An 11,441-nucleotide genomic window follows, 5' to 3' on the forward strand; every position below is an offset into this window, starting at 1 on the left:
GCTGGGGGATATGGTGGTGACTGCAGGGGACACTGTGACCTTCCTTCCCCTCTCAGTCCCTCAGTTAGGGCCAAGAAGGATGCCCATGGTCAAAAGAGAAACTGAATCAAGTGGGAAGAAAGGGAGCCCTCGGGAAGGCACGCCGGAGGAAGCGTGCACAGCTGCGGGGATGTGCACCGGTGCTCGGGCGGCTTTAGAGGGATTAGCTGGAAGGCAGGAGGCTGAGGAAGCTAATTATAAAGTTTGTGCAGAGATGAGAGAAGATTATAAGCCCTCTTGTGCACCAAGATTTTAAAAATGAGAGCAGAGTTCTTTCCCCGAAGACGAATGGGGATAAATGGTGAGTAAAGGTAAAAAGGGAGATGTGGGCGCTGGCTGGGCTGCGGCCCAGGAGACCGCGGTCGCCTGTAGTGCGCGCAGCAACGAGGGTCCTGCTAAGTTTGAACCCCGTGTAATCAGGGGAGACCCCTCATCTGATCCTGACTGCGTGCGTGGCAGCCGCTCGGCAGGCCTGGGTTCTGCTGGGCGGCTCTGTGAAGCACGGGTGTCATCGGTCAGCGGCACTTCTTGGGCCCCTGCTCTGTGTCAAGCAGGGGGCTGGGTGCCCTGGGGGGTACAGGTTCTGTGCCCCATGCCTTGGGGTAGTTGGCTAGGAAGGGTATAGGGTGTGGGAAACATTGGGGAGCCGTGCTGAAATTGGGGCTTGCCCCGGACTTGGCTGGAGAAGCCTCCACAAAGGAGGACAGCCGAGGCAGGGCACAGAGAATGCAGGCCGCCCTGCAGGCAGAGCCTCCTAGTCAGGCAGCTGGGTCAGAGTGGAGGATTCCTGCAGGACAAGGCAGGAGCTGGGACTCAGGGCGGAGAGGGCCTTGAATCGTGCAGTAAAGGCCTGGGCTTTTTCTGAGGACACTGCAAACCACCCGAGGGGCTTGGAGCTCTGGAAATGTCCCGAGAGAAGAGGGTTTTGGGACAACTTGGCTGGCCGGTGCACAGAACAGAATGCCATGTGGTGACCTGGGCAGGAAGAGCCTGCAGCTGGCTTTTGCAAGAGTCCCAGATGAGGCAACGGGGCTCCACCACGGCGGGAATAGAAGTGAACGGTTGGGCGAATGGCCTTGACCCCGCGCAGCTGGCCTGCAGCCCTATCTCCCACGTTGGTGGCAGCAGGCTGTGGTACTCACCCGCAGGGTTCATCTTCCAGAGACTTTGGAGGGATGCAGGGGAGCATCCTTGTTCTATTAAAGCAAACCTCCCTGTATAATGGAGAAAAAAGCATGGCATCAGGTGGTGATGAGTTTGAGTTACGAGTCTCCTTGTCTGCACTCCACCCTCAGGGTTCGGGACGAGGGACTCTGCTCCGGCCCTCCCACCTGGCTGCTGGAGGATGTGAGTGCAGACAGCCTGGACTCCCCCATGTTCACACATGACACTTTGCTCTGAGAGGGAGGGCAGGGCGCCTGGGTCTCCTGACCACTTGTTCGGTATTCTTATGTCCCCTTATTCACCCACCTCCTTAGGAGGTAAACTCTACACTATTCAAAGGAGTTCAAGGTGCTGGAAGAGGGTAAGAGAAACAGCAAGAGAAAGGAGAGGAATGAAGGTGTACTGATGCTTGCTCTGTGCGCGTAAATTCATTGAATCCTTGTAACCACTATGCAGGTCAATATGGCTGCATGTTACCAAAACACAGACTATGTCATCAACCTCCTGGATCACACAGCCAATAAGTGGGGGGTGAGGGGTGGGATTTGAATTCAGATCTTCCCATGCCAAACCTTTGGCCTTCCTTCTACTCATCAAAATGGATTAACCTGCCTCTACAAGTTTGAGTGGAGCAGATTTGGGGTGGGCAGGGAGCGCCTCTGTAACGAGGGGGAGGAAATGCACAGACCCGCTCTCTGACTTTCCTCTTCCTTCGATCCATTTCAGCTGCCTGGTCCTCCACACCATGAACAGCACCCCGAGGGATGCCCAGGCCCCCGGACACCGCGAGTGCCTCCTGCCTTCTGTGGCCCGGACCCCCTCTGTCACCCAGGTCATGCCAGCCAAGAAGATAACTTTCCTCAAGCGAGGGGATCCCCAGTTTGCTGGGGTTCGCCTGGCCGTTCACCGACGCGCCTTCAGGAGTTTCGGGGCCCTGATGGATGAGCTCTCGCAGCGCGTGCCGCTCTCCTTTGGGGTGCGCTCCGTCACCACGCCCCGGGGCCTGCACGGCCTCAGCACCCTGGAGCAGCTGCAAGACGGCGGCTGCTACCTCTGCTCCGATAAGAAGCCCCCCAAGACCCCCAGCGGGCCGGGCCGGCCACGGGGGAGAAGCCCTTCTCAGCAGTCACGGGATTTCGAAGGCTGCTGCGAGGCACCTGGAACGGCTTCTTCCTGCAAAAGTCTCAGAGCCCCGAGGAGGATAACGCTGGTTAAGAACGGCGACCCTCGATACCAGCAGACAGCGGTGCTCAGTCACAGGAACCTGACGGCCTTTCTCAGCAAAGCCTCGGATCTGCTGCACTTTCCCGTGAAGCAGGTGTACACAACCGGTGGGAAAAAGGTAGGCTGTCGGGTATGACATTTCCTTAAAAGGTTCCCTGGACCTCAGCTCAAAACACTCAGGTGGAACTGGGAAGTTATTCCTTTAAAAGAGGCACTGATTGCCCTGCTACTAATTAAAGGTGAGTAGAGTGGAGACATCCAGTCAGTTAATCAAACAAGCAATTGTTCTTCATATTTTCAGCTACCATTTAGCAAGTGTTTAGTACCTGTTCCTTGCACACTTTGTTTTCTTATCCAATCCTCTTAACCTATTTTGGTGAGAGCTCAGTGTAGGAGACACAAAAGATTCAAAGTGCTTTAAGCAGAAAGCAATTTCCCGCAGGGCACTGGGGGGACTTTCAAATCTTTGGAAAGCCGTGGGAGCGAACTCCAAGTTGGGTGTGCAGGATTGGCTCCCAGCACCCTGCAGAAAGCTGCTAACTCCGCTCCAAGCCACTGTGATTGGGCTGAGAAGGACCCCTCTGTAGTGGAACCGAAGCTTATAAAGCTGGGTCGGCAACCTGCCCCAGCTGCATCTTAATGCCCAGGGACACCAGCCACTGCTGCCTGAGCGCCATCGCCTCCCGATGCCCACAGACTTGCTTTGTAGCCACACACAGCCAGAAGCAAGAAGAGACAGTGTCTACCTCGCTTGCCATCCCAGGCTTGACCTACCTGATGGAACCCGGTCGGCATCCGGCCTAACTGGCAAGAAGGCTAGTGAATGTAAATTTTGCCCTCCTGGGTTTTGCTGAACATGAATGTAACCCAAGATGGGCAGGCTGGAGGACGGAGGTTGATTGATCTAATCCACATAAACTCTCACAGTCTAGTCCTATAGCTACTGACACCTGTACACGCCATGCTACTTAAATTTATAACAGCAGCTACAGCAGCGCATCCCCACCTAACAATGGAACCATCCCTCCTACCATCGAGACATATTCCCCTGCTCCCCAAATTTGCATCTGTGCTGTACCATTCTCTTTCAGCTCAGTCACGATCCCACCTTTATACCCTCTATCTTAAGAGCCCTTTCTTTCATTTCCTTGTTAATAAGCATACCCTTCTAATTGGAGAAAACGAAAAAGAACAGATTCTGTACTTTAAAGATGGAACGAAATCCCCCAACGTCGCTAATTATGATGTAATGTTATAAATTGTGCAAATCATCAGATAGGCAGGCTCCTTGGGGCCAGGTGAGATTTTTCTAAAAGCAGGGACCTGCTTCCTGGAATGCGATCCAGCACTGATGTTGCCTGCACGACCCAGCCTGGGATGTCATGATGGTGGGGGGTAGGGTAGGTGGTGGGAGGATGACCCACGCGTCTGGGCAAGAGCCTAGAGAACAATTGGAGGAGGGAGAGAAAGGCCATCTGTGCCTTGTCTTTCTCTGCTCCACTAGGGGCAGAAGCAGAGGCCCTGGGCTCAGATTAGACTGGAAAGCACAGATCAGACCCAAGAGAGGACTCTGCCTGGAAAAAGTGTGAGATAGTGAATCAGGTCTCCATATGGGAGCCCTGGACCTTCTGTTATGGTTGCTCTAAAAAATACACATTCCGGAGGGAGGAGTGTGGGCGGGGAAGCAAGTCAAAGTCTTCTTGAAGTCTTTTCCACCTGAGTATCAAGAATAACTTCTAAACCACAGGCCTCGTACCAGGTGGAGGGAGGGCTGTAGGTAGAGAAAAAGATCATGGTGGGAGGACCTCAGCCCCCCGCCAGTCATGGATGCGTATTGAGGAGTGAATGGGATCCTTCCCTTGGATCAGAAATCTGGGGTGAGATGTGCAAATATAAGGAAAGGGACCAGCGACAGTGGATTCTCCCTCTACCTATGTCTCGCTGGACAGAAGCGGGTCCTACAGACCACGCCTCCTGATTCAACACTTTGCTTCCCCAGGTGGACTCTCTGAAGGGTCTGCTACACAGCCCCTCAGTGCTGGTATGTGCCGGTCACGAGCCCTTCAGACCTCTGGCAGTGGAAGATGTCAGAAGAAATGGAAGTGAACCTTTATCTGGGCAGACTTCAAGGAGGAAAAGCGGTGAGTTTGTTCCGCAGGATCCCCAACCTTATTCGCACTGGACGGTGGTTTGGTAGGGCTGGGCAGGTATCCTTTCTAGATAATTTTAAAAACCTGCCTTTGGCTCCGGGTCTGGGGCATCCCATTTGTTTGGGGTTCTCTCTTGCCTCTTTTTCCTTCTCATCACCATCAGCCTTAACTAGGTTGAACATTTGGCTGGGCTGAGAGAGATGGGAGTCTGGTATTTAAACAGGGATTAAAAGATCTTGAACGTTAAGCTTCTAGGATCTAAAATAAACTTTGTTAAGAACCATAGTGGGCATGACATGGAGGCAGTGGACCATGGATATGTGGCCTTTGCATCTTTCAAGAGTCATGACTGTCTTAGGCAACAGTGAGGACCCAACAGACCAAAACAGATGATAACCATTGATCATCTATCCATCCATCAATCTATACAGCCAACCATCCATCCATCCGGGTACCAGAGGTAGCCTTCATTATTAAACAACAACGACCACAACAAAAACCCAAAAAGCAAAATTACTGGAATGACAATGGGCAAATTTTGGCGAGTAAACAAAATAATATCCTTTGTGAAAAGCTATGAAGAGAAAGACAGCAATGGTTTCGGTGATTGAATCATGCTTGGTGTTGGATGTACAAAGGCCCGTCAGCCACAGCCCCTCCTCTGGAGGAGCCCCCAGTCTCATCTGGTGCTTATGGAGGAACAGGACTGAGCAAATCCTTCTCCTGCCCAGATGGACTCAGGAGGTCTGCTCTTCTGCCGGCCATAGGCTCAGCCTCTGCCGGCCCCGCCCTCTTGCCAAGCATTAGCTCAGGAGATGAAATGAGAAAGTACCAAGGGCTACGTTATCTCTCGGGATCATGTCTTTCTATCCCCAGTGACCCCCTCTTCTTCTCTTTTTCATGGCTGAGGGGCAGGCTTAGCTACCACGACCTGCTGTCATGTGTCCAGGTCCTTCCTTGCAACCATTTATCAACCCCAAATCTTGATGAGTGTAAAGATGATAAATCATCACTAATAATTGCAAAGCAGTTTCCAGTTACAATCAGGTGTGTCTGCAGCAGCTTATTGATTTTTGCTTCCTGTGCCGTGGGTGGGTGTGAGCAGACCTGGGATTTAGCTCTGGGCACCGATGCTCTGCAGTCAGCTCTACGGTCTATGGAGAACCTACTTTGCGCCAGCGACTTTGCAGGAAGCTTTACATGCACTGCCTGACATCCTCAAAACAAACCTACCCGTTAGATACCATGACTCGTATTTCACAGCTCAGGAAAGAGGCTCTGCCAGAGACTGCACAGCTAGGAAGTGGCAGGGTCGAGGCTGAATTTGGACTTCAGGCTCATGTCGCTGGGCTCTGCTGCTTCACACCCTGGCAGCTCCGTGAATATTCGTTCTAGCATGGTTTCTGTCCTTCCTGCTGGTTGTGGAGGTGGCAGGGGTATACAGACCGTGGAAGGCTCATGACTGGCCTTGACTCTTCTATCCCCAAGCGCTCGCCGGCAGCTCACTATCTTTCCTTCTTTTCTCTTGCTTGTCATCGTGCACCAGGGAGCTGGGGGCCCAAAGCCAAGCAGAGCGTGATCCACGCGCGGTCCAGGCCAGGCAGCAGGCCACGGCGCTGCTCCTTGCTGTCAGAGAGGTCTGGGCTCGGTGACCCCTCGGTGCCTCTGCAAAGTGCCTGCACGTGCCCTGCTCCTGACGGGAACCCTCAGGGCACACCTGGCCAGCTCAGCCCGTCGGTAGCCGGTGAAGACATTGAGAAGAACGTGCGTGTGAACGAGGACGGCAGCTTGTCCGTGGAGATGAAAGTCCGCTTCCACCTACAGGGGGAGGACCTGCTCCTGTGGTCCAGGAGGGTCGGGAGGGCCAGCAGTCTCACAGCGGCCAGTGGGGTGGGCCCTGTCCTGGGGCAGGCAGATCCCCTCGGCTGTGTGTGGAGGGGACCCCCTAGGGACCCCTCGGAGCCTGGGGCACAGGGACTGGGGCCCTGCGAGGCAGGAGGTGTGGGAGCCTTTGACCGAGGCCGGTGGCAGCCGGGGTCTAGATATGAGATCTGGATGAACCCCCTTTATGCCCCCCAGGGAGAGCAGACAGCCTCTCAGAGGAGGTCTGGGCTGCCCCAGAGGTCCCACTCCAGGACCCCCAGGAGCCAAGGGGTCGCCAGCAGGAAAAGAAGGAGCAAAGACAGCGCCAGCCCTTCCTCCAGTGACAGAGCCCCTGAAAGCTCTGAGAACAACTCTTCTTTCTGCTCCAGGTCCCTGGAGGATGGTGTGGGCAGCTGTGGCCCACGTCTGGCCTCAGGGGCTGGTGAGAGCACAGGCGAGGGAGCAATGCCGGGCCTCAGAGAGCACCGTGGCTGCCTGAAACCCGGGACCCGAGGCCCGGCAGACACTTTTCCTGACTCCTTGGCAAGTGGCGGGTCTCACGAGGAGTCCAGTGAAACGGGTGAACTGCACCAGGGCCGCCCCAGCAAGAAGAGCTGGGCCGCGACTTCCTGGGGGGCCACCCAGGGGGGAGGCCCCGGCTCCCCCGCTGTGGGCCCCTCGTCTGTAAGGAAAGAGGGCCCCCGGGCAGCCTCTGGGGAGGACGCAGGAGGCCACCGTCCACCTTCTGCCTGTGCCTCAGCCCCAGGCAGGAGCAGAAAGCAGCAGAGCAGAGCCGGCACCCTGTCCTCACCCAGCGTTTCTGTCCTCAGCCGAGGGTCCCAGAGGGACCGCCCCGGGCAACACCACCACCCAAAGGACACCCACTGCCCACTCGGCTTGCCTGTGTCCAGGCAAGTGCCGGGGCCTCCCAGCAGAGGCAGGGCCCGCCCAGACAGCCCAGCGCCTGGCCCTTCGGAAAGCCCACACAGCCGCGGGAGCCAGGCCTCCCGGGACCCGGGGCCCTGCTTCTCCGCCACTCTTTATTCCCGGGACACGCGAGGGTTCAGCAGCATTCCCACCACCCCTGTGAGCAATTCTGACTGTGCTTCCAATTTCCACCCCCCAAATTCCCCCGCTGCTGAGACCGAAGGGGACCCTGAGTTCAGGGCGTGTTCACCAGCTCCCACACCTTCAGACACATCTGGCTCTTTCAACTCGCAAGCTGATGGCCTGGGTGAAAAGGCAGGGGGTGACAGTCCCAAGCCTTCCTGGCCCTTGGTCCTGCCAGTCGGGTGGCCCGAGGGAGGGAGGCCGGGAGTGCACGGGGCCAGCTGCTGCTCGCAGCTGGGCGCATCCCCGGCCCTCGGTTCCCCCGCTGGGAAGACGCAGTCGCTGCCAGCCTCCCAGTCTTGGGGCGGCCAGGGCCCCTTCTCTGAGGCCTGCTCGGTGTGCAGCAGGTACTGTCCCATGCCTCGCAAGCCACGGCCCTCGGGCAAGAAACATCCTTTGCGTACCCTCAGCCACAGCGAGGGCACCCACAGTGCTGATGGGAAGCCGGCCGGGGCCGAGGCGGGGGAGGAAAAGCTGGACGTGTGGCGCCCTCGGCCCCCTGGCTCTCCGGGAGGGGCCGTGGGGAGAGCAGTCAGAGCCGTGAGAAGGGGTGGCTCCCACCGCGGTCCCAAGCTCGGGAGAACGTTCCAGGAGAAGGTCTCGGGCGGAGGAGACCTGGAGGAGCAAAAGGAAGGTGGCTGCATGATGCTGGGCACCCTGCCCCGAGCCTCCCCAGGAGCGGTGGTCCGTGCATGGCTGAGCAACATCTCGGAGGAGCCCGTGAAATACGAGATGGTGGACGAGGGCGAAGACTTGGCTGGGCGCAGCCTGGAAGGTCCCGAGGAGGACCCTGTTGACCAATATCCCCCAGATGGCCTGGAAGGGTCAGTGCAGGCCAGACAAGTGCCCCTGGAAGGGGCGGCCAGTGAGAAAGCAGAACCAGATGCAGCCCTCCCAGGGACGGGCAGCGCTGGTCCCAGGTCAGGAGAGGGCCTGCCTTGCAGTGGGGTTTCAGAAGCCCCTACGGAGGCCGGCAAAGGCAAAGGAGCGGCTGTGGACCGTGCGATGGGCCAGTGCGTGCTTCCCAGCAGGGTCTCTTCCTCCATACACATCATGAAGGCGCTGATGGGATCCAGGCCAGGCCGGCCCAGCAGTGTGCCCGAAGTGTCCAGCTCAGAGGGCAGGAGACTCGGCCGCTCGGCCCAGGCCCTCGTCACCTGTCTCGCCAGGCTCCGCTTCTTTGATGATGACCTTGGGTCTCCCGCTGGCAAAGTGAGGTTCACAGACTCTCCTCGGTACCAGGAGCTCCTGAGCACCTTGCAGGCCCTGTGGCCAGGGAGTGGCCTTGGGCACAGAGAGCTGGACTCGGGCCTCCAGGAGCTAGGCTGGGGCCAGGCCCTGCCGGCCCTTGGGTCCCACACTGAAGCTGAGGACTTCACGCCAACGTCCTCCTCTGGTGTGGATGTTGGCAGTGGTTCCGGAGGCTCGGGGGAGGGACACGGGCCCTGCACCGTGGACTGCGCCCTGGTCCCTGAGAGGATGGGGCTGCCCTCAAGCATCCCCTGCCAGAGGCCTGATTCCAGAATCTCAGGGAACCCAGAGGATCCGGGAAACCAACAGACGAGTGGTTCCGAGGCTGGTGGTGCCTCCAGCGAGGACAGGGCCGAAAGAAACAGTGGGGAGCAGATGTTGGGCAGTGACCTGGACCAAGGTGTTAAAAACACGATGCAAGAAGAGGGGGTACAATTAGAGGAAATAAAAGAGGAAAAAGAAAGAGCAGAACTGCAAGAAGAGGGTGTTAAAGGGTTTCCCAAAGAGGAAGGAATCACAGGACGAGAATCGTCAGGGGCGGGCTCTCAGGATGCGGCGGGTGCCAGGGAAGACAAGAGCCTGCAGGAAGAGCAGGGAGACCCCACCTCGGCCACATTGAGCCCCCCAGGGAAGAGAGAGAGCCCGAAAGAGCGCTCTAAGAGCCTCAGGGAGAGTGACCCAGACGCCAGCGGGAGTCGAGGTGGCCCCAACGCTGAGCCTTCTTTGGAGAAGTTGTCCACAGCAGCTGAGACAGGCTGTGGGCAAACCCAGGCCAAGCTTACCCAGGGGGCGGAGGAGAGGGGCACTTCCACAGCCCGCAGAGGGCCTCTGGACCCTGACCCCCTCTGGGTGTCCAAGTTGCTGAAGAACATGGAGAAGGCCTTCATGGCCCACCTCGCCACTGCCACGGCCGAGCTCCAAGCCCGCTGGGGCCTGGAGAGCAACGACCTGCTGGACCAGATGGTGGCCGAGCTGCAGCAGGACGTGGGCCGGCGGCTCCAGGACCACATCGAGAAGGAGCTCCGCAAGGTGCAGAGCCGGGCGGGGGGTACGGCGCCGGGGCCACCCAGGGAAGCCCTCCGCTGGGAGACGCCCCAGCAGACCAAGCAGTACGGGCAGCACCCCCAGGGCTTGAGTGACCTCTCAGATTCCTCCGAGCACACGCAGGGCCGGGGGCCCCCCTCCTTCTCCCTGGAGGACGTGCCAACCTTCAGAGGAGCCCTGGGGACCCGGCTCGGGGAGCAGGTTGAGGAGGAGGGGTTCTGTCCCTGCGAGGCCTGCATGAGGAAGAAAGTGGCCCCTGCATCCCCGAGGGACGCAGTGCGGGCGGCCAGTGCGCCCGTCAGAGAGGCCTTTGACCTGCAGCAAATTCTGCAGAAGAAGAAAGGAAGATGTGCGGACGGGGAGACAGCAGAGGCGGCCCCTGCAAAGAGGGGGATGGAGCCCCTCGAGAGGGACCCCTCGGGGACGGACCCTGTCCGGGGAGCAGACGGAGGCCCTGAGCTGGGATCAGGCCAGGGCCCCGGGGTGGAGGTGGGGCACGAGACCCTCAGCAGAGATGAAGCCCCCCGGGGGGCAGAGGAGGGGGCAACTGCTGAGAAGAGAGAAAGGAAAACAGACCCCTTTGTAGGCAGCTACCCGGACGGGGTGGGGTGGGGGAAGCAGGGTGTGGGCAGGGAAGAAGGAGACCCAGAGGTGGGCTCTGGGGCTGAGGACACTGGGGCGGGTGAAGCCCCGGGAGGAAGTGACCCAAGTCCAGGAGGACAGAACGCTGGTGCTGAAAGTGCAGAGGCCCAGGGAGCTGACGGGGAGCAACAGGCAGAGTCAGGAGGAGGAAATCGAGCGCGCCCTCAGCTTGGCCTCGGACACCACCAGTCGCGTGAGGCTTCTAGAAACAGCAGCTCAGACCAGGAGGGCAGGCCCACGCCGTCCCCGGCCCCAGGTGCAGACTCCCCCCGCCAAAGGTCAGGCCTCTCGTCCTCCAGCGCATCATCTCTGGGGAACTGCTCTCGGCTCTCTCAGAAAAGCTCCGAAGATGAGCCTTCAGACAGACCCACGAGGAGCCTTGAAGATGAGGCCAAGGGCGTCCCTGATCCAGAGACAAAAGTCACAGGCACATGTCCAGAAAGCTCCCTTTCTGAGCAAGACGGGGCCCCCTCAGGCTCGAGGATGCCAGAGCGAGGAACAGATGAAGGTTTGACTCCAGAGCTGGGGGAAGAGGGAGGCCCGGCTCCAGAGCAGGGGACAGAGAGAGGCTCTGACTTAGAAGCTGAGAAGGTAGTGAAAAGTCTCACTTCCACAGAAGTGATGTTTAAAACCCTCCCCATGGACAGAACAGATGGCTTTGGCCAAGACGACTTTGATTTCTAAGGATCCAGCTGCAAGACAGTCCTGAGTCTGGAGCTCAGCCTACTGGAGATGCATAAGGGACATGGGCGAAGGTCAAGGACTTGCCAAAGGCATGGCCACCCCACACTGCCCCAGTTCTAAATGCTGGGGTTTCCAAGGCCCCATCGGCCTGTCCACCCACTGCGTGAAAGAGGGCCATCCCAGATCTTCCCCATTATACGAGGTCAGCTGCCCCAGCATTCGCCTGCTGGGCCCAGGAGGATGGAACTGCCTGGCAACCGTCCAGGAGAG

General features: G+C 58.3%; 1 protein-coding gene across 1 annotated transcript; it reads left to right on the top strand.

Moving 5' to 3' along the window:
• Window positions 1–1,948: 1,948 nt before the first annotated feature.
• RP1L1 (RP1 like 1) lies at window positions 1,949–11,171 on the top strand. Its single transcript, XM_024746931.1, has 3 exons — window positions 1,949–2,545; window positions 4,427–4,568; window positions 6,124–11,171. Exons 1-3 carry the CDS (start codon window positions 1,949–1,951, stop codon window positions 11,169–11,171), a joined length of 5,787 nt encoding a protein of 1,928 aa, XP_024602699.1.
• Window positions 11,172–11,441: the final 270 nt, after the last annotated feature.

This window comes from Neophocaena asiaeorientalis, unplaced genomic scaffold, assembly GCF_003031525.2.
Source record: "Neophocaena asiaeorientalis asiaeorientalis breed wild unplaced genomic scaffold, Neophocaena_asiaeorientalis_V1.1 scaffold633, whole genome shotgun sequence".
In the NCBI taxonomy this organism is placed as follows: Eukaryota; Metazoa; Chordata; class Mammalia; order Artiodactyla; family Phocoenidae; genus Neophocaena; species Neophocaena asiaeorientalis.

What these genes read in the sequence shown, in the direction of transcription:
- RP1L1 (XM_024746931.1), top strand. Translation starts at nt 1,949, where the DNA reads ATGAACAGCACCCCGAGGGATGCCCAGGCCCCCGGACACCGCGAGTGC. An exon ending in ACACAACCGGTGGGAAAAAG is followed by an intron (nt 2,546 to 4,426) that starts GTAGGCTGTCGG and finishes TTGCTTCCCCAG; the next exon opens with GTGGACTCTCTGAAGGGTCT. An exon ending in GACTTCAAGGAGGAAAAGCG is followed by an intron (nt 4,569 to 6,123) that starts GTGAGTTTGTTC and finishes ATCGTGCACCAG; the next exon opens with GGAGCTGGGGGCCCAAAGCC.